The sequence below is a fragment of the Pseudophryne corroboree genome, chromosome 6 (genome assembly GCF_028390025.1).
Source record: "Pseudophryne corroboree isolate aPseCor3 chromosome 6, aPseCor3.hap2, whole genome shotgun sequence".
NCBI lineage: Eukaryota > Metazoa > Chordata > Amphibia > Anura > Myobatrachidae > Pseudophryne > Pseudophryne corroboree.
This window is the reverse complement of record NC_086449.1, coordinates 800870022-800893818: the sequence shown is the minus strand read 5'-3', so window position 1 is coordinate 800893818 and position 23797 is coordinate 800870022. Positions and strand designations below refer to the sequence as shown.

Here is a 23797-nt window from a genome sequence, read left to right as displayed (position 1 = left end):
AGCCCTGCCCGGAGGAAACCCACGCAAGCATGGGGAGAATATACAAACTCCACACAGTTATGGCCATGGTGGGAATGCTAACCATCATACCATCCGTACTGCCCTTACAATGTGTGTGTGCGTGTGTGTGTGTGTGTGTGTGTGTGTGTGTGTGTGTGTGTGTGTGTGTGTGAGTGTGTGTGTTTCAGACATGTATGAGTTTATAATGACAACCATTTTCTTTCCTTTTTGTGCTGTTGTACCATTTGGACGAAGCGCTCAATTGTTCAATTAGTTAAGATGTGCGTCCATTTGTAGCGATGAGACTACGGAAGAGACAGGCAGGGAGAGACGCTTCCTGACAGAGCCTTATGTTCTCAGAGAGTCTCATTGTTTAGATGTCAGCATTGTGTGTGAGAGTTTAGCGGTCAGATGCTTAATAGACTGTTATAAAGTAAAATTACAGCTTTTATTCTGGAATTCCTTGATGCGAGAACAAGAAGTGATACATTAATGTGTGTGGCAGAGCCTCGTACCTCAGAGCCAAGCGTGGAGACACTGCGCAGGAAGCCCTCCCAGGCTATTGTGTGCTGCGTGTTCAGGGAAAGCTTGCTCAGCACGTAGTTGAACTGCTTGTCCGTTAGCTTAAAACAGAAGCTGTCAAGAATCCGGTGTAATTCATAAGGCTGTATTGTGCCAGCGTCGTCCTGAGCAAAGGAAGAAAAGACCTGGAGGTGACAGGAATGGGTTTGAAAAACATTTTTTAGTCACTGAGAGAAGTAAATGACAACAGGCCACCGGCCTCATCGACAGTGTCAGAGTAATGGCTGCCGGCCTCATCGACAGTGTCAGAGTAATGGCCGCCGGCCTCATCGACAGTGTCAGAGTAGTGGCTGCCGGCCTCATCGACAGTGCCAGGGTAATGTCCGCCGGCCTCATCGACAGTGCCAGGGTAATGTCCGCCGGCCTCATCGACAGTGTCAGAGTAATGGCCGCCGGCCTCATCGACAGTGTCAGAGTAATGGCCGCCAGCCTCATTAACAGTGTCAGAATAATGGCTGCCGGCCTCATCGACAGTGTCAGAGTAATGGCCGCCAGCCTCATCGACAGTTACAGAGTAATGGCCGCCGGCCTCATCAGCAGTGCCAGAGTAATGGCCGCCGGCCTCATCGACAGTCACATTGACGGTAACCCCCATTCTTTTAACAGTGTCAGTCTCAGCCACAAGGACACCACTTGCACAGAAGATGACAACCATATATTGTTCCTCCTCCTCGCCCCTTACCTACCCTTACCATAGTCATCTATATCTCTCACATGTACATAATCTCCTGCTTTGGCTCCATCACTAGTTTCGCCATACCTCATGCTCCCCCCAACACCCAAATCCACACACAACCCGGCAACAACTAAATTCTCTAAACCTGATCCACTTCTAATTTTCCTTAAAACAACAACTTTCTCCTATGACTGCCTATCCCGGCCTGGTCAGGTTGTCTCTTTCTACAACAAAACACCCACTTTAGCCATAGACAATGCAGCACCAGACACCACCTATACTCACAGATGGTTTAAACCCCAACCATGGCAAACCAAACACACTTGCCCCCTGCAAAAATGTTCTGCACAGCTTAGCCCTCACTGGAGGATATTTCAGTCCTATGTCCACTCGCCCCACTATAAATTCATCCTTACACCTTATAGCACTGCCCTTTTACTTATCAAGCAAACATACTTCCCTTCTGTAATATCCAGTCTTTTAACCTCACCCACCTCCTCATCACCTTCAAGACTTCTTTGCCCAACAGCACCTATTTTTTCATAACAAAACCCACAGACTCGACCCACCTTCACCAACACTCACCAATCCACCATCAGACCATTCTCTCCAGGAAGCAAGTATGAAGACTGCACTCATCTCATTAATTCACCATACAACCTACTCCTCCCTCTACCCTACTTCCTCCCAACGTCTCCACACCCTAACCCTCACTGCATGCTCACATTTATCTCCTCCCAACGTCTCCACACCCTAACCCTCACTGCATGCTCACATTTATCGCCTCCCAACGTCTCCACACCCTAACCCTCACTGCATGCTCACATTTATCTCCTCCCAACGTCTCCACACCCTAACCTTCACTGCATGCTCACATTTATCTCCTCCCAACGTCTCCACACCCTAACCTTCACTGCATGCTCACATTTATCTCCTCCCAACGTCTCCACACCCTAACCTTCACTGCATGCTTACATTTATCTCCTCCCAACGTCTCCACACTCTAACCCTCACTGCATGCTCACATTTATCGCCTCCCAACGTCTCCACACCCTAACCCTCACTGCATGCTCACATTTATCTCCTCCCAACGTCTCCACACCCTAACCTTCACTGCATGCTCACATTTATCTCCTCCCAACGTCTCCACACCCTAACCTTCACTGCATGCTCACATTTATCTCCTCCCAACGTCTCCACACCCTAACCTTCACTGCATGCTTACATTTATCTCCTCCCAACGTCTCCACACTCTAACCCTCACTGCATGCTCACATTTAGCTCCTCCCAACGTCTCCACACCCTAACCCTCACTGCATGCTCACATTTAGCTCCTCCCAACGTCTCCACACTCTAACCCTCACTGCATGCTCACATTTAGCTCCTCCCAACGTCTCCACACCCTAACCCTCACTGCATGCTCACAATGAGCTCCTCCCAACGTCTCCACACCCTTACCCTCACTGCATGCTCACATTTAGCTCCTCCCAACGTCTCCACACCCTAACCCTCACTGCATGCTCACATTTAGCTCCTCCCAACGTCTCCACACCTTAACCCTCACTGCATGCTCAGATTTAGCTCCTCCCAACGTCTCCACACCCTAACCCTCACTGCATGCTCACACTGAGCTCCTCCCAACGTCTCCACACCCTTATCCTCACTGCATGCTCACATTTAGCTCCTCCCAATGTCTCCACACCCTAGCCCTCACTGCATGCTCACATTTAGCTCCTCCCAACGTCTCCACACCCTAACCCTCACTGCATGCTCAGATTTAGCTCCTCCCAACGTCTCCACACCCTAACCCTCACTGCATGCTCACACTGAGCTCCTCCCAACGTCTCCACACCCTTATCCTCACTGCATGCTCACATTTAGCTCCTCCCAATGTCTCCACACCCTAGCCCTCACTGCATGCTCACATTTAGCTCCTCCCAACGTCTCCACACCCTAACTCTCACTGCATGCTCACATTTAGCTCACCTTCCCAACCTCTCTCTCCACCGGAACATTTCCATCCTCTTACAAACACGCGCTATCTTATCAAATCTAAATACACCATCTCTCAACCCAACCTCTCTCTCCAACACCGTCCCTACTCTACTTTTCCCTTTGCCTCCAAATTATTTGAGTGACGTGTGCACAATCATCTGTCTCACTTTCTCTCTTCTCCCCTCTTCTCTCTTCTTACAGCAGCATCACTTCCTACATATGGAGCCGCTCTCTATCTTGTTACGTTACCTCTAGCACATCTTACATTCCACTCCCAATATATGTTGGGGTTCCACAAGGGTCTTTCACTTTTCTAAAGTACATCCATTCTCTTGCGGAACTACTTTACTCGTCTGCCTCCTGTACCACCTGTACATTGATGAAACCCATATGCATCTCTCCTGCCTAATCCCCTCCACTTCTACTGTATCAAGTAGCCAACTATGACCCTGTTATCTCTGCATACATGTTCAAATGGTACCTACATATCCTGCGTCGTCCAAGTCCGCTGCATTGATGTCACACTTGACTAAGCTTTATTCCTCTCTTACAGTCTCTCCCCCAGTCCAGCTGCCTTCACATTACTAATATTGTCAGAAGACGCCCTTTTATTGCCCAAGATGCCACCAAAGCTCTTATCCTTTTTCTTATCATCTGCCATCTTGAATATTGCATCCTCCTATCTGCCATTCACCCAACCCATCTATCTCTGCTTCAATGCATGTTCATTGCTGCAGCAATACTAATCTTCGTCACCGCACCACTCTGCTAATCCCTACCATGTCTCCCTGTGTCCGCAACAGCCCAGTCCAAATGACTAATCCCTACCTACAAAACCCTCAACACCCCTTCATACATCTCATATCTACTGTATATGCACTCCCTCTTACCCTGTAGATCTATCTGTGAACTGCTCATAGCCCTGTCTCTAGTTCTGCCGTCTGACTTTCACTGACTGCCTACAAGGCTTCTCATGTGCCCCCACCCTGTTGGATGTGAAGTCGCTTCTATGCACTGTGATAAGAGCCCAGTGGCTGGATTACACGGCCTTACGGTCATTAGGTCGACAAGACTTAGGTCGACAGTCATTAGGTTGACTTGAACAAGGTCGACAAGAGTTTTTGACATTTTTTTTCTTTCATTTTTTGAACTGTTTCATACTTTACGATCCACGTGGACTACAATTGGGAACGGTAACCTTGCTCGAAGCATGGCGAGGAGACACGGTGCACTAATTGGGGTTCCCTGTCACTTTACGAAGAGAACGACACCAAAAAAAGTTTAAAAAACTCACGTCGACCTTTTTTCATGTCGACCTAATGACCATGTCGACCTAGTCACCCTGCCGACCTCTTGAATGTCGACCATTAGTGGTCGACCTAAATCTTGTTGACCTAATGACCCATACCCGTTACACGTGTACGTCTTACCTTGTAGAGCTCTTCCTGCGACGTTAGTACCGCCTCTTTCAGTTTCACAAGCAGCTTCTGTGAGCTGAGAGGTTGGAAGTTCTCTGCTGGCACAATCTGCTCTCGCCGTCGCCCGTACTTGGAAGCCCTCCCATCGTCAATTATTTTCAAGAAGTCAAAATAAGAAAGTTTGTTGTCATGAACCCGTAGCCTCAGCCTTGCAGAAAGACACAATAGTCAGCGTGACGCGGCACTCCGTACAGATGAATGCGCACATGAAATACAGATTGTTCTTTTTCACTTTCTTGTATTGATGAGTCTCCATTTATATATTTTGCAGCATTCTTTGGAACTGAATGTGGCCCTAGTTAATGTTAAAAGCTTTAACTGGTATTTAACAAGCCCTTTAGGCTATCTCCACCGTTGCTCGTTAGCTGCATGCTTACTGACAGGCAAAACGTTATTATTTTACGGTTACTATATTTACTGACAAGTGGCAACAATGGTCTGCAGATGTCATGGAACTACAAGTCCCAGTCTATTTATATCAATCATTAGTATAAACGTTTAATTCAGAGTTTCCCGTACTCGTACCTCAAGGCATCCTAACAGTTCAGGTTTTAAGGATATCCCTGCTTGTGCACAGGTGGTAGTATCAAACCGACTGCGGTACTAATTAAGGTAACCTGTTAAGTATGGATATCCTTGAAACCTGGACTGTTAGTCTTAGGGTGCCTTGATGACTGAGGGCCTAATTCAGAGCTGATCATAGATGTGCGAAAAAATACGCACATCTACGATAGCTAATGGGCAAAACGATGTGCACTGCAGGTGGGGCAGATGTAACATGTGCAGAGAGAGTTAGATTTGGGTGGGTTATATTGTTTCTGTGCAGGGTAAATATTGGCTGCTTTATTTTTACACTGCAATTTAGATTTCAGTTTGAACACACCCCACCCAAACCTAACTCTCTCTGCACATGTTACATCTGCGCCACCTGCAGTGCACATGGGGAGTTATTCCGAGTTGATCGCTCGCTAGCAGTTTTTAGCAGCCGTGCAAACGCATAGTCGCCGCCCACGGGGGAGTGTATTTTCGCTTTGCAGGAGTGTGAACGCCTGCGCAGCAGAGCGCCTGCAAACACATTTTGTGCAAAACAAGACCAGCCCTGTAGTTACTTATCCTGTGCGATGATTGCTGCGACGAGTAACACGGTAATGACGTCAGATACCCGCCCAGCAAACGCCTGACCACGCCTGCGTTTTTCCAGACACTCCCAGAAAACGATCAGTTGACACCCACAAACGCCCTCTTTCTGTCAATCTCCTTGCGTTGGGCTGTGCGATTGGAATCGTTGCTAGAACCAGTGCAAAACCACAATGGACTTCGTACCCATACCACGCGCGTGCACATTGCGGTGCACACGCATGCGCAGATTAGCCGTGTTTTACACTGATCGCTACGCAGCGAACAACAGCAGCTAGCGATCAACTCGGAATGACCCCCATGGTTTTGCCCATTAGCTAACAAATTTGCTGCAGCTACCAGGTCTGAATTAGGCCCTGCGTTTGGGAACCACTGATGTAATTGCTTTACTATGCTGTGCAAGGCTATCTTGTTGCTGCGTAGGTAACATTATACAGGTATAATAATACAATTAAAACTAGTTTTATATCTAAGAACATTTGACTACACAGCAATTTATACTACGCATAAGCATAACTATTCTAAAACCTTGGGGCAACGCGTGTCATGTTGTAAGTAACTAAAATAAGACAAACAACTGTTGTTACATCCATCGCGCCTGCACAGCGCCGCTGCTTGTTAGAGGGATGCGCGGCGTATTGTGAAATCACGCTGCCTGGCTGCTGTAATAATATGAATATCTGTACAATGTGACGGTTCTCAAAGGGTCTTGGCTGGAATCAGAAATGTAAAATGAATGGGATGAACAGTGGTCTGGGAGCATGTGGGCATACCAGTCAACAAGATGCGATACTCCGAACATCTGCCGTATATATAAGAGCCGCTGGCATCGCACCCACGCAGCTGACTGTCTTATGTGCTCCTGTCAGCTGCAGTGTCTACCCTTTATGTTTAACCAATATTACAGACACTGGGGAAGAGGGCAGGGACAATAGGAAGTCTCTAATTACAGAAAGGAAGCTTTCAATAACTCCCATAGACACTGGGCGCACTCATTTACCCTGCATGATACTGTGCATCTGCTGAATGCACGATAATCAGCCCTCATTCCACGGGAGAATAAAACCATACCGCGCTCAATAAACAGAGCACGTCGTTCTACTGAATGGAATGACAGCGTGTAACGCCCCGCCACGCAACCCCTATGTTTCAGCTCCCAAACATGTGACTCATCTCGCATATTTTGCATATTCATGGCCTGATTTAAGGCCTAATTAAATCTGATCGCAGCAGCAAATTTGTTAGCTAATGGGCAAAACCATGGGGGTCATTCCGACCCGATCGCACGCTGCTGTTTTTCGCAGCGGCGCGATCAGGTCTGAACAGCGCAGGCGTGCGGGCCGCAATGTGCATGCGCGTTGTTGCCCGGTGACGGCCGTCGCCGGGCAGCGACGGATTGAAAGAAGAAAGCGTTTGCAGCGGCGAACGCGAGAAGATTGACAGGGAGAGGACGGCCGGGGGTGTCAACTCACCGTTTTCTGGGAGTGTCGAAGAAAACGCAGGCGTGCCCGGCCGTTTGCAGGGAGGGATACTGACGTCAGCTCCAGGAAGGATCATCGCAGCGGGTGAGTAAGTCCTGAGCTGTGCAGAGACTGCACAAACGTTTTGCTTGTGCGGCTCTCTGCACAGCCGATCGCAGCCCTGCACAGCGATTACCCCCTCCCCCTATAGGCGGCGATTACCTGGTCGCAGCAGTGCAAAAATCTGCCTGCGTGCGACCAGGTTGGAATGATCCCCCATGTGCACTGCAGGGGGGGGGGGGGGTGGGGGGGGGGCAGATGTAACATGTGCAGAGAGAGTTAGATTTGGGTGGGTTATTTTGTTTCTGTGCAGGGTAAATACTGGCTGCTTTATTTTTACACTGCAATTTAGATTTCAGTTTAAACACACCCCACCCAAATCTAACTCTCTCTGCACATGTTACATCTGCCCCACCTGCAGTGCACACGGTTTTGCCCATTTGCTAACAAATTTACTGCTATCAGATCAGATCTGAATTGGGAGCAAATCAAAAATAGAAGCAATAGGCACCTTGGGTTTGATTCAGGTCCTGACGCATCTAAGGGCAATGTCGCAAAGTACCGATGGGCGGTACTTTGTGCATGTGTCGGACCCGTACTGTGCATGAGCAGTACGTGTCCTGCGCCATCAGAAGCAGACGTCAAGTGATTGACAATCTGCAGCCGTTTGGGGGCGGGGTAGGGGGTGGCGACGGCAGCCGTTTCACAGCGTGTTCATCTGAAGCAAGGAAGAAGCAAGTAACTACAGACCAGTAAGCCTTACATCAGTAGTAGGGAAAGTAATGGAAAAACTATTAAAAGAAAGAGTTGTGGAATATCTTAAATCAAACAACTTACAGGATCCAAAACAGCATGGATTTACTGGTGGGAGATCATGCCAAACAAATCTTATTGACTTTTTTGACTCTGTGATGAAAATAATAGATCAAGGGGAGCTGTAGCATATCTAGACTTTAGTAAGGCATTTGACACTGTCCCACATCGCAGACTGCTAAATAAACTTGAAAGCGTGGGGGTGGATTATAGAACAGTTAAATGGATAAGAAACTGGTTGCAGGATAGGAAACAGACAGTTGTAGTTAATGGAGTGTAATCTATGGAGGGAAATGTTACCAGTGGAGTACCCCAGGGATCTGTACTTGGTCCAGTTCTCTTTAATAAATTTGTTGGTGACATTGCAAATGGTATTGAAGGGAAGGTATGCATTTTTGCAGATGATACAAAGATATGCAACAGGGTAGACACACCGGGAGGGGTAAAACAAATGATTGATGACCTAGGTAGGCTTGAGAAATGGTCAAGAACGTGGCAACTACAGTTTAATGCTAAAAAATGCAAAATCATGCACTTGGGTCTCAAAAACCCAAAGGCTAAATATAGTATCAAGGGTACTATTATGGAAACTACTGAGGAGGAAAGGGATTTAGGAGTCACTATTTCAAGTGACTTAAAGGCAGGAAAGCAATGCAACACAGCAATGAAAAAGGCAAGTCAGATGCTTGGTTGCATAGGGAGAGGAATCAGTAGCAGAAAAAAAGAAGTGATAATGCCACTGTATAGGTCATTGGTACGGCCCCATCTGGAATACTGTGTCCAGTTCTGGAGACCATGGAGGTCATTCCGAGTTGTTCGCTCGCTAGCAGATTTTAGCAGCATTGCACACGCTAGGCCGCCGCCCTCTGGGAGTGTATTTTAGCTTAGCAGAATTGCGAACGAAAGATTAGCAGAATTGCGAATAGAAAATTCTTAGCAGTTTCTGAGTAGCTCGAGACGTACTCCTACACTGCGATCAGCTCAGCCTGTTTCGTTCCTGGTTTGACGTCACAAACACGCCCTGCGTTCGGCCAGCCACTCCCCCGTTTCTCCAGACACTCCCGCATTTTATCCTGGCACGCCTGCGTTTTTCCGCACACTCCCAGAAAACGGACAGTTTCCGCCCAGAAACACCCACTTCCTGTCAATCACACTCCGATCACTTCAACGAAGGAAATTTTTCGGTCGGACGTGAGTAAATCTACTAAGTTTTGAGCTAAAATACTTAGCGCATGCGCACTGCGTACCATGCGCATGCGCATTTTCACCTTAATCGCTCCGTTGCGAAAATGGGCAACGAGCGAACAACTCGGAATGACCCCCCATATCTCCAGAAGGATATAAATACATTAGAGTGTGTACAAAGAAGGGCAACTAAAATGGTGCATGGCCTACATCACAAAACTTACCCGGAAGGCTAAAAGATCTTAACATGTATAGTTTGGTGGAGAGAAGGGAAAGGGGAGACATGATAGAAACGTTCAAATATATCAAGGGTCTTAACAAAGTTCAGGAGGGAAACATTCTTCAAAGGAAGAGAAGTATTAGAACTCGAGGACATACACTGAGACTGGAGGGGGGGAGGTTCAGGGGAAATTTAAGGAAAAATTACTTCACAGAAAGGGTAGTGGATAAGTGGAATAGCCTCCCATCAGAGGTGGTAGAGGCTAAGACTGTAGAGCAATTTAAACATGCTTGGGATAGGCATATGAATATCCTTACAAAGAATTAAGGTTCAAAAAGGGTTGAGATTGCCTAAAGGATAAAAAAAAAGGGGCAGACTTGATGGGCCAAGTGGTTCTTATCTGCCGTCAAATTCTATGTTTCTATGTTTCTATGTTTATGTTTCTATCTGAATCAGGCCCCATGTTGCACTGCAGGTGGGGGGGGGGGGAATGTAAAAAGGGATTTCTAGAAGGGAAGAGTTGTGTTCCAGCTTCATTCAAAAATAGTATAGGAACAGAGCCAGTACTCTTTGCAACCTGCCAAAGCAGTGAATGTGCATGCAAAAAAATTAATGTATTTGCACCCCTTGCACTGCAACATAGGTCCTAATTCAGATCTGGTCGCTGTAACGTTAGCGATCGCAGGCTGAAGCCCTATGTGGTGTGTGCACGCGCAGCATCTCACTGGTGCGATCGCTTCTGTCTGATTGCAGAAGCAGTCATGGGCGTGTCGGTGGATCTGGGGGGAGGAGGGGCGTCTCGGCAGTGTGTGTGTGTGTGTGTGGGGGGGCGGCGTGTCGGCAGCGTTGGTGGGGTGTGTGGTCCGGACAACTCAGGCGTGTCCGGACCGTTGCTGGAGCGGTCCGTGCCGGCTGTGTGATCTCACACGCAGCCACTGTGACCCAAAACATGGCAGGCAGCAACCTGCAGCTAGGCATAAAGGCTTTGCCGCTGTGCGATGCTTTCGCATACCTGCGGGAGGGGGGTAGGGCGTGGCATGCGGGGCGGACTTGCCCTGTGCTGGGTGTCCCCCCGCAAGTCTCAGATTGTGATGGTAGATGTGCGTTTTTTCGCACCTTTATGATCAGCTCTGAATTAGGCCCATCATTTGTGCCAGGAGCAAATTGCTCTTTTTATTTATTTTCTCCTATCTCGGAATCAGGACCCGAGTGTACGCCTTTCTCATACACCACATGCTCGGAGGTCAGTGTGCCGCCATAACTTACCTGTATAAGAGGTTGAGGAACTGATCATCATCCAGATAAAAGTGCAGGTGTTCCAGCATCTCCCGAAAGTCCTGTACGGTTATGAATCCGTCCTTGTTTTTATCTATTTTAGCGAAAGCGGCAGCAAAGTCCGGGTAATACTCTCTGAATTTATCCCTGCAGGCACAGAATGACAAATTCATCACAATGCAAATGCAGACACTATTGTAAAGAAAAAAAACACACATATACAAAATAGTGTTAAAGTGCCACCAATATGTGGAAAAGATTTTTGTGAGAAAAATGAGTCACTTTAAAAATACATTTATCTACCCGGGATACGGTCATTAGGTCGACAAGACTTAGGTCAACAGTCATTAGGTCAACCACTATTGGTCGACAAGCATTAGGTTGCCATGGTCACTAGGTCGACATTGTCATTGGGTTGACATGGAAAGGGGTCGACATGAGTTTTTCACATTTTTTGTTAATTTTTTAAACTTTTTTCATACTTTACGATCCACGTGGACTACAATTGGGAATAGTAACCTTGCCCAAAGCATGGAGAGCAAAGCGAGCCACGCAAGGGGACGCGGAGCACTAATTTGGGTTCCCTGTCACTTTACGAAGAAAACTACACCAAAAAAGTAAAAAAACCTCATGTTAAACCTTTTTCCATGTCGACCTAATGCATGTCGACCAATAGTGGTCGACCTAATGACTGTTGATCTAAGTCTTGTCAACCTAATGACCCATAACCATCTACCCAGATTGGTGTCAAAGTCAGAAAAATGTCTCTATGCACGTTGCCATATTTGCACCGCACACTGGTCCGCGCTGCGCATGCGTACGCTCTCCCGTGAAGGCGCATACCCGCGATAGCGTGCACTCGCAGGCGCGGTATGCGTATTTACGGTAGAGTTTATGTAGTCGTAGCGTGCGACTCATTCGTTACAAATGTTCACAATTAATGTAGTTTGTAGATCATGGTCCCCTTGATAGATTCTGAAAGTTTGGTTAAAATAGAAGGTCCCTGTTTAAAGGAATCCCTCTTTGTATTGTACGAAGGGTCTGACAGGAATCATACAGCCGTGTTTGGTACCCATCGGAAGAGTATTTAATTAGTAATATTCCGGTGTTGGTTTGGAGCGTATTAATCGCTCGTGCGAATAGTTATGGACATAAGAAGTTTATGTCCATTTCTATTATTTACACATACTCAGGTATGCGGCGGGAAACCCAGTTTCCCACCCACCTGAGCTGTTGGAAATCGTCACAGCCCACCTGTATGAATCACCCTATGACCTTTTGTTATGATGCAGGGCCGAATTCCTTCGGCCAATGGACAATGGGATTGTAGGACCATGAGATTGCATTGTGTGTGGGGCATAAATAGGCAGGTCGACCATATCCAACTCTCACTCTCTCATCAACGGTTATCTGCTGATAGCCGGGAGCTGGATATCGAGGCGCAGGCGATCATACCCTTTGTGCGTAAGTTTCTCTCCGTAATCATTGTCTTTCTGTGAGCCAATTTCTCTCATCTCTCTCTCTCTCTCTCTCTCCCTGTTCTGTTCTCTCATATCTCCCCTAGACTAGGCTAGTATTGTATTGTATTAGATAGTATTGTATTGTATTGCATTTAGGTCAGTGTAGTATTGTCTTTTTGTATTTATTGTTTAGTTCTGTGGTTAGGAAGTCTCTGTTATATTGTAGTGTATCATTTGTACTGTTATCCCCTTTTACAAATATATTAGATATAATACAATTAATAGGCTTTGGAACCTAAACCAGTATCTGTGTATTTTCTATAGTGTTAAGTGTTCACTTGAGCGTCGGTGACGCTCAAGCAGCTTTGTAGTTAGTCAGGTTACACAAGGTTGCACTTACACCCTGTATTCACATTAAGTTATTCTGTGTATTTCATTGGTATAAGGTTTAAACATTAAGGTATAGCGTTGTGAGCGTCTGCGCCGCTGGTGACCTCCTCGTGGTCTCGAGCGTATGCTACGCCATAGCGAATCATTACTCTAGTCATAACCAATAACGTGTCCTGTGATCACTGGGCCGTGAGCGAACGTGACGCTTGAGCGTCTCGCCTACGGCGGAGCGATCGTTACGCAAATAGCGTACCCTTACGGTACTTCTTAAGCAAACAGCGTACAGTGTTCTTAGACTTCATAAAGGGTTGTTTATACGACAAAGGAATTTAGCATTGTCAATTGGGGACTCGTCCTATCCTTCTCATATCTGCACTAGGTAGATCAGCAGACATTATCCCCCAGCAAAGGGTGGGAGGTTGTCTCCCAGTGCTGACGGGATAAGCGTCTGCTTCGCTTAGATAAAGAGTGCTGAAGGAATCCGGGAACCGGAAGTAAGAACAAAACGCTTGTGTCTTTTAAAACTGTTTTATTTCTCTTCTGTCTTGCGTATACACGCACGCATACACATATCTGCATTTTCTGTTTCATTTTCGTATATCACTATTCCTGTTTGCCAAATTTTTATAGTTGATAGAAAGTGCTAAAAGAGATTTGCTGTTATTTCATAGTAGAGGTAATAGTTAAAGTATAGAACAACACACGATCTGCCTGGGAGATAAGGCAGTCAGTGTGGATTGCGGTAGATGATCAGGGATCATTTACATTGATAAAAGTATATATTGTGTTACGGTGGATCTTTGCATTGCGTACACGTGTCGCTAACAAAGACTAGCGTACGCAATCCAAAAGGCAGACGCACGCAGCGTACATTACGCAACGTAGCGTCTGGTTACGCCCACGTAGCTCGTCACGAAAAGTTGAATTAGCGCAAAGCGATAATTAGCGCAAAGGCGATAAGTAACGCACAGCGGTAGATAACGCGACGCGGTAAATAACGCAAATCTATTTTTGGAAAAAATCTGAAATTTAGTTTAACAGATCCTACTCCTAATTGGTAACACTGTTGGACTGAAGACAATTTCTGCGCAGAAATAGATATAGAAACAAAGTGTACATGTGTTGAGTGAGTGTGGTTTTGTATACATAAGTTTATACAACTTTAAGGTGGAACCAAAAGGAAAGCCGGGTACTCGTCAAGGGACATACGTGTAAGTGACATATACGGTGGCTAGGGAGGCATCCCTGGTTAAATAATATTTGAGCATTAGAGTATAGCGGACCATAAGGTAACAAGACCAGGAGGTCATAAGGTAACAAGACCAGGAGGTCATAAGGTAACAAGACCAGGAGGTCGTAAGGTAAAAGGTCCGCTATAAAAGTCCAGTGGCACAACGCCTGGGGTGTTGGTGCAGAACCCATATAGGCCATACAAGCTCTTGCTGAAGGAATCGCGGCCGGAAACATCGATTCCATTGATCTTTCAGTACATAACAAGTAGTGCTTGTGTACTGAACGATTGGACCACACGTAATTGTGTGCAGTAGTTAGTAATCTGACCTAATACCATTAGAGTAAAGTGGTCACAAACGCTATTTGTACATTCTGACGTGATTTGTGTAATTTTTTATTTTTGGAAGGGAAGTTCGCTGGTCACTCAGGAACTATCTAACAACCCCAACTTTACTGGAAAGAGTAAGTGTCCTGCGGGTAACCCTCATATGTTCCAGTAAACTGAAGGTTCCATAGGGGCCCTGTATCGAGTACGCCAGCACCATATCGGTGTGATCAGGTCGTATTGGTCGAGGTGGGCGAGTGAGTGGGGTACTCGGTAAACCGCCACCGCCGGCCTACTGTGGAGTAATTTGGTTGTCTGAAAAGGCTTGCTGAAAACCTTGATACAGAGATCCAAGGAGGACTAAGCAACACCTGCAGACTATGGGGGCCAGTTGCTCAGGTAGGGGGCGATCAACCCTGGTTCAGGTTGATTCTGTGAACCGACCAGTTGGGTCGGCACGATATGTAATGTGTGAAAAATATGGAAGTCACACCGAATCTTTATGTGATGAATGGGAGAGAATGACTGTACAAGACAGGGACAAATTCCCAAGAATAGGTAGCTTTAGTCCAGAAGTGTTACAAAATTTAAGGAGGAGGATATGTCTCGTAAAATCAGCAAAGAGACGAATTCAGCATCATGATTATTTACAGTTATGGCACCAGGAAGGTGAGATACAGAGAGGTTTGGCTCTGGCGGCAGGATCTGGGGCAGTCAGGAAGCTGATAGCCACAGCTCCTCCTCCACCATACATTGCAGGAGAGAAGTTGATTACGGAGAGAAACGCACTGGGTTATAAAACAAAAACTCTTAGTAACCTTGTAAATGTTAATGATGTTAACCAAATAACTCATGCAAGTATTAACCCGTGCAAGATGTACCCTGTTTTGAACCTTCCTCAGGAGTGTGATCAAGAAGACGATTCAGCAACAATTTCAGCTCTCTCTCTTGCAGCCACCATAGCAGAGACCACAGTAGGCACAGCGACACCCACGAGATTAGTGAAAGCCCCTAGCGGAGGGATAGGTGAGGTCGTGTCAACGGGTAAGTACGGCACCATGCACTACACTGAAACAATTGTACCACAACAAGCTGTAGAATCTACACAGGAAGAGGCTGTTAGAATTGCTCCTGTAAGGGTAATAGCAGTTCCCAATGGAAAAACAGATGTGTCTGGAGCCACTCCCATAAGGAACATTGCCATGTACACTCCATTTTCCAGAATGGAATTAAGAACAATAGTGTCCGAATTTCCTGACCCCAGGAAGGATTTAGTTGCTAGCCAAAAATACATCAGGGATCTAGGTAACACTGTAGAACCCAACAACAAGGATTGGCAGATACTGCTAAGAGCTTGTCTACCTTCCAATGTTGACGCAACTCAATTTTTAGCTGACTGTGCATTGGATAAAGATGTACCGCTTACAGACGTGTACAACAAGGATAATGTAAAAAGGATAAATTTACAGCTAAAGGAGTATTTCCCAGCCGTTGTTAAATGGAATAAAATATTTTCCATTAAGCAAAAGGAGTCCGAAACGGCAACAGAATATTTTCACCGGGCACTATTAGAAATGGCAAAGTACACTGGTATAGAAGACATTAAGACCAACCCAAACCATCGAGAAGTAGCAGTATCTGTACTGATGGATGGTTTGAAAGAAACATTAAAAGCTAGGGTACAGACCACGCAACCATGCTGGCGAGGTCTGTCAGTGTCCACATTGAGAGAGGCTGCTATTGATCACGACAGAAATATCACTAGGCACAGGGAGTCGCAAAGTGATAAGTTGATGTCAGTAAGTATACAGGCGCTGACCACAAAACAGCCTGCGTATGTACCACCGAATCCTGTGGGTAAGGCAAGTGTAATAACATGTTTTTCTTGTAACAGACCGGGACACTTTGCACGAGAATGTAGAACAAAGAATGTACAAAGATCTTTTCAACCCCCTAGACAACAACACAACACACGACAATGGGAGCAGGGTCCACAGAGGCGGAGTTTTGAGCCACATACAGGGGAAACAAAAAGATACCCCCCGAACAGAGGTTGGCATGCCTCTGGTAGTTCCCAGCTAACCCCCTCACAAGTAGTTGCTGCCAACGGGATTCAGGGAGGTCAGCATACCCAATAGGGGTGTGGCCATACCTGTAATCTGCACCCAGTTAAGTTGATTGCTAGTCTTGGAAGCGAACCAGAAATTGCAATCAATGTAGCTGGTAAAACTTTAAACTTTCTTGTAGACACAGGGGCGGCCAAGTCAGTGATAAATTCGACAGTGGACATGAGAACCACTGGTAGGACAATTCCAGCCATGGGAGTAACAGGAGTAGTCCAGCACTACCCTGTTAGCAAACCAGCCGAGATTACAATAGGGCCTTTGCATACCAAGCATTCCTTTTTGCTGGCTGCATCGGCACCAACTAATCTCCTGGGTAGAGACTTACTATGTAAAATGGGTTGCGTCATTTATTGTACTCCTGAAGGTGTATTCTTGGACATCCCTGAGAATCACGCTCAGGAAGTACGAGACATGTTAGACTCCCCATCAAAATTAATGTCACATTCCATTATGACAAATAGGAATCCATCCCAAGTAGAAGAGATGACATCTCAGATACCAGAGTCACTTTGGACAAAAGATGGACAGGACACTGGATTAATGGCAAATGTAGCTCCAGTAGTTGTACAAGTAAAAGATGGTAGGATAGCTCCAAAAATCCCACAGTATCCTCTGAAGCCAGAGGTGGAGTTAGGAGTTTTTCCCGTAATAGAGCGCTTGCTACAACAGGGCATTCTAGTAAGAACGTCCAGCACAGCAAATAGTCCCATCTTCCCTGTTAAAAAGAGTGGGGGGAGGGGTTACAGGCTAGTGCAAGATCTAAGGGGGATTAACAAAATAGTTGAGAGTCAGTTCCCCGTAGTGCCTAATCCAGCTGTCATCCTAATGCAAATTCCTCCCACTGCCAAATTTTTCACTGTTATTGACCTCTGCTCCGCATTCTTTTCGGTACCTCTGCACCCTGACAGCCAATATTTGTTTGCATTCACATACAGAGGAGTCCAATACACGTGGACTCGGTTACCCCAAGGTTTCATAGATAGTCCAAGTATATTTTCTCAGGCTTTGCATGATTGTTTACAGTCTTTCCAACCGGAGAGTGGATCAGTGTTGATACAGTACGTGGATGATCTACTACTGTGTTCTGATTCATTGGAAGCTTCCCTGAAGGATACGAAACAGCTCCTGTTTCATCTTTCAGACACAGGTCACAAGGTTTCCAAAGACAAGTTACAATTATGCCAAACTAAGGTAAAATATTTGGGACACTGTCTAACACAAGGACTGAGACACCTGACCGCTGATAGAATCCAAGCCATTAGAGACATGACACTGCCACAAACCCAGCAACAGATCAGGACGTTTCTAGGAATGTGTGGGTATTGCCGTAATTGGATCCCAGGGTTTTCCATATTGGCGCTACCTTTGCAGGAAATGGTCTCTTCAAACAAACCTGATCGGATTTCGCATACAGACGAATCTGAAACAGCATTTGAGAGACTCAAGCAATGCCTAACGCAGGCACCAGCACTAGGTATGCCAGACTATGGGAAACCCTTTGAACTATACGGAACAGAAAGTGCTGGGTGCGCAGCAGGTGTACTAACACAAAAACACGGTGATGCCAGCAGGCCAGTTGCATATTACAGCGCTCAGCTAGATACGGTAGCGCGATCCCTCCCCACATGCTTGCGTAGCGTTGCGGCGATAGCATTGCTAGTGACAAAAAGCGAAGATGTCGTGCTAGGCCACAACCTCACAATCCATACACCGCATGCGGTATCTGCCTTATTGAATTCTGCCCAAACCAGACACGTCTCATCAGCAAGGTTTACAAGATGGGAATTGGCATTAATGGCCCCAGTAAACATCACCATAAGGAGATGCAGTGCATTAAATCCTGCAACATTTCTCCCAGGTGTGCCTGGTCAGGCACAAAGGGTGGAAGGTGAGAGTGATGGGGAAGGAGGATTTAATGCAAAGGAAGATACACATGATTGTATGGAATATTTGACCCAAAATTTTACCGCAAGGCCTGACATCAGTGACAATCCACTGGAAGATGCAGAACTCACGTTCTACACGGACGGTAGTTGTCACAGACAGTCAGACTCGGGAGACTTGTGTACTGGATACGCAGTCGTAGATGACCAAGACACCATAGAAGCGGAACCGCTAGGCCCACCTCACTCAGCCCAGGTTGCTGAACTGGTCGCCCTAACCAGAGCATGTGAATTGGCTAAGGGTAAGTCAGCCAATATCTACACCGATTCTAGATACGCCTTCGGGGTAGTCCATGATTTCGGAGCCCTATGGCGGCTCAGAAATTTCATGACGGCGGCTGGTACACCGATAGCGCATGCAGCTCACATAAAAAGGCTTCTAACAGCGATACAGGAACCCGACAGAGTGGCTGTTATCAAATGTAAAGCACATACATATAGTCAAGACCCAGTGTCACTTGGTAACAGCCGAGCAGACGAAGCCGCAAAGCTTGCAGCTGCTACCCCCATACAGACAGACACCACACAACTGATGGTATTTAATACCATCAACACACAAAAGTTGTGTGAGATGCAGAATTTGTGTTCCACACAGGAAAGAGCAGTCTGGAAGGCAAAGGGATATGGCCAGGAGTCCTCAGGGCTCTGGACGGATGGACATGGTAAACCGGTGGCCCCCAGGGCATACCTTCCATGTCTGGCTGAAGCAGCTCACGGGCTGACTCATCTAGGCAAGGAGGGGATGTGCAAATTGGTAAGAGCATACTGGTGCGCCCCAGGATTCTCCTCTCATGCGGGTAAAAGAGCAATGTCATGCCTTACCTGTCTGAAAAAGAATATTGGAAAAGCAATACCTACAGAACCATCCCATATCCCACCTGCCGGCGGCCCTTTCCAGGTAATACAAATTGACTTCATTCAATTACCCCCATGTCGAAATTTGAAATATGTACTTGTCTGTATAGATGTTTTCTCGAATTGGGTCGAAGCATTTCCAGCAGCTACAAATACTGCCATGTTTACAGCTAAGAAAATTGTGCAGGAATTTGTATGTAGATATGGTATCCCTAGAATCATTGAAAGTGATAGGGGTACCCATTTTACAGGCGATGTCTTTCAAGGAATGTGTAAATTAATGGGTATTGATAGCAAGCTGCACACTCCGTACCGTCCACAGGCGAGCGCGAAGGTCGAAAGAGTGAACAGCACTATTAAAAATAAATTGAGTAAAGTAATGACAGAGACAGGATTGACGTGGCCAGAAGCTTTACCCATTGTTTTGTATAGCATCAGAACCACTCCCAGGTCCCCTCTTAATCTGTCTCCTTTTGAAATCTTGTTTGGTCGACAACCGCATGTCATGATTAACCCTCAGGATGATTTGAAATGTAACAATGAAGTAACTGTAAAATACTTAATTAACATGAGTAAACAGTTGAGGAATCAAAATGATAATCTGAAGTTGGTGATTCCTGATTTACCAGATAGTAATTGTCATGACATTGAACCTGGGAATTATGTAATGATACGAAATTTTCTACGCTCAGGTTGTCTTATTGATAGATGGGAAGGACCATACCAGGTCTTATTGACTAGCACCACAGCATTGAAGGTTGCTGAGAGAGAGACTTGGGTCCATTCATCCCACTGCAAAAAGGTTGCTGATCCAGAGAAGTCCCGTGATAAGGAACAGACGGTAGAGGTTGTATCACTAGAGTGTCTGTTCCAGGAGGACTGAGGCGGCACCTGAGCCTTGAAGACCGGAAGCAGTTGTCGACTCCCCTCTCCCTTTTATTGTTTTTCTCCACTTCCCAGCCCCTCTCCCTTAAAAATTTCTTTTTCCCCCTTCTCATTCTTCTCTATTTCCTCCTCAAAGATGGACTTGCCCCAAGAGACTGTGATCCGGATTTTGATGTTAACCATGATGTTGACCAGAGCAGTCTGTTCCGGCGAGAGTACCATAGAGGTCGAGAGAGGTTCTGGAATGGGTTCCGATTATGATGATGGAGGCGTAGTTTTCCAAGATCAACCAAACCAACAAGCAAAGGCGAGTATCAGAAAACGATCCGATAGAAGAAATTGTGATGGATTGTTAGCTGAAGAAAATTGTATCTGTAGGCTCTGTGATAATCTGGTTGAAGATGGATGCATAAAGAAATGCCAATCTAGTTTTAATATCCATATGGACCGGCATCCATTGAGTGACTATCACTCCTTAGTGGGTAACGTGTTAAACCAAACAGATTGTTGGGTATGCTCTCAAGTACCTCAGGGTCACAGCAAACCAGGGCTAGTACCATTTCCTTTAACGTTAGGGGAGGTACTTGAGCTAAGTGGTGGGAGACCGGTGGATCGGAGGTTTAACATCTCCAGCCCTCCTAGTTTGAAGCTCCACCAATACCATGTGGATAGGTCCCTCTTATGTTTCAACATCTCCAATCCCAGAAAACCGGGAAATTGGGAAGTGTCGTGGAGCAACCTTACCATGACCTTTTCACACAGAGCAGATAGAATGCCTACAGATACAGAGCTCGTACGCCACATAGCCAGTAGAGGAAAATCTTTCCGGTATCGATATACCTTAGGAAATAGGATTACTAGAGTTGGAGAGGTATCACCAGGATACTGTGCACATATCGTACAAACTGATACGTGCATTAAGCAGTTGGAAGAATTAGGGTCAGGAGATTTCACCTGGAAGGTTTGTAACATGGTCATGTCCTTCTCCGTCCCTTATGTTCTCCCCGATGACGCATATTTCATATGCGGGAGAAAGGCGTACAAGTGGCTTGCCCCAAACTCTGAAGGATTGTGTTATATTGGAAAAGTATTGCCTGAAGTGATGACTGTAACACATGACAAAATGAAGGACATACACCGTGGTGCCCAAGCTCCTTATACTCACACTCATTACGAGCACTGAGTTAAAAGACAACTGTCAGAAAGGTTAGAGCATCCGGCCTCTGATCTTATCCATGAATCCACCGGGATTCAGGTTCTGGTAGCGTTAGATTTCACTCGCACCGCTCGAGGTGTGATGAATTATAGATACATTTCCGCACTCGCCAATTTGTTAGATAATATCACTGAAATGTATGATGACACGTTTAGATACACTGGAAGAGAACTTCAAGCTTACAAAACAGAACTAGTTCAGCATAGGATGGTTCTTAATTATCTTACAGCAGTAACAGGCGGATATTGTGTTACATTGGCAACACAGTACGGCATAAAGTGTTGCACGTATATCACAAATAGCACCGAGGATCCGGTAGAGGTCATAGACCAAAAGATGGACGATATTCTCCAATTGAAGTGGGAATTTCGTCGAAAACACAATCTCACCCTTGCTGCTGTAAGTAATGAGCTGACTGGTTGGGTGTCATGGTTGAACCCGCGAAATTGGTTCTCCGGTTTGGGAGACTGGGCTCAAGGAGTCATAATGGATGTTGGAAAGTTTCTACTATGTATCTTGGGTGTCGTTATATCGATTGGATTGATATTTAGATGCGGGCAGGCTTTAATGAGGTGCAAACAAAGTACAAGAGTGATGAGCTTGAGGAGCGAGGAAACTGTAATTAACCTGGATTTGATTTATGACCCAATGATAGAAACCAGAATGTGATGAAAATGCGATTATACAGTCCGTTTCTTTCACCTGTTTTTCTGCTTTTCTCCAAGATACAAAGACCCCCTTGGACGAGGAAGTTGACGAGACGCTATACAGACAACAGACAAGCACCAAAGAAGAAGATTTGACAACTTTAAATATGGACACTTGATGAACTTTGCCATGGATCCCCAGTTTCCCTAGTATTTTTAAACTCACGCTAGCCCAACATTTTTGTAAATCTGATGGCACTGACAAAGCTTGTTGCTCATGCCTAAGGAGCAAAACAGCGCAAAGAAGACGACTCTCAACAGATACCGAACACAACTTCAACAACAGATGTACATTTCCCTGACATAGAATATCATTGCATTTTTCGTAAGTGTTCTTTATCTTCATCTCTACAACCCTCAGGTAACGACACACATAGACGATAGGGAATACAGGCACAGATATCAGCAACCACATACCTCCCCCATTCATGTATCATCAACTAAAATGTGCATCCCCATTTTGTTACAACCACAGCCGAAATGAGCTCGGTAGAGTTTGACAGCCCATCCACAGACCTGTACCACAGGATAAGAAGGAATTCAAATGTATACTTCGCAATACCTCGAAGCTTGATTTACCACACGTACGGCACGATGATACATGACCCTCCAAACATGGACTCATACACACATGCTTCTGCTTTCTCACTAGGTCATACCCTCTTCACACCTACTCCACTCTTCTCCCCTACCCAACCATGGAAATCAATTAACCCCTGACTTACATTTTTCTCCTTAAATATTTTAGAAGGTGGCAGTTATTATTGACTGCCAAAGGGTGGACTGTCAAAGTCAGAAAAATGTCTCTATGCACGTTGCCATATTTGCACCGCACACTGGTCCGCGTTGCGCATGCGTACGCTCTCCCGTGAAGGCGCATACCCGCGATAGCGTGCACTCGCAGGCGCGGTATGCGTATTTACGGTAGAGTTTATGTAGTCGTAGCGTGCGACTCATTCGTTACAAATGTTCACAATTAATGTAGTTTGTAGATCATGGTCCCCTTGATAGATTCTGAAAGTTTGGTTAAAATAGAAGGTCCCTGTTTAAAGGAATCCCTCTTTGTATTGTACGAAGGGTCTGACAGGAATCATACAGCCGTGTTTGGTACCCATCGGAAGAGTATTTAATTAGTAATATTCCGGTGTTGGTTTGGAGCGTATTAATCGCTCGTGCGAATAGTTATGGACATAAGAAGTTTATGTCCATTTCTATTATTTACACATACTCAGGTATGCGGCGGGAAACCCAGTTTCCCACCCACCTGAGCTGTTGGAAATCGTCACAGCCCACCTGTATGAATCACCCTATGACCTTTTGTTATGATGCAGGGCCGAATTCCTTCGGCCAATGGACAATGGGATTGTAGGACCATGAGATTGCATTGTGTGTGGGGCATAAATAGGCAGGTCGACCATATCCAACTCTCACTCTCTCATCAACGGTTATCTGCTGATAGCCGGGAGCTGGATATCGAGGCGCAGGCGATCATACCCTTTGTGCGTAAGTTTCTCTCCGTAATCATTGTCTTTCTGTGAGCCAATTTCTCTCATCTCTCTCTCTCTCTCTCTCTCCCTGTTCTGTTCTCTCATATCTCCCCTAGACTAGGCTAGTATTGTATTGTATTAGATAGTATTGTATTGTATTGCATTTAGGTCAGTGTAGTATTGTCTTTTTGTATTTATTGTTTAGTTCTGTGGTTAGGAAGTCTCTGTTATATTGTAGTGTATCATTTGTACTGTTATCCCCTTTTACAAATATATTAGATATAATACA

The 23797-nt window shown here is 45.8% G+C and overlaps 1 protein-coding gene across 3 annotated transcripts in view; it reads right to left on the bottom strand.

The window, feature by feature from the left end:
* EFCAB6 (EF-hand calcium binding domain 6) overlaps positions 1-23797 on the bottom strand; it is a 411320-nt gene that overhangs the window by 19781 nt on the left and 367742 nt on the right. For all 3 annotated transcript variants that reach the window (XM_063928921.1, XM_063928922.1, XM_063928923.1), the window contains 3 exons: positions 10873-11028; positions 4684-4879; positions 516-707 (listed from right to left, as the gene is read on the bottom strand). In XM_063928921.1, the coding sequence (XP_063784991.1) occupies positions 516-707; positions 4684-4879; positions 10873-11028 (544 nt within the window). The remainder of the gene's footprint in view (positions 1-515; positions 708-4683; positions 4880-10872; positions 11029-23797) is intronic.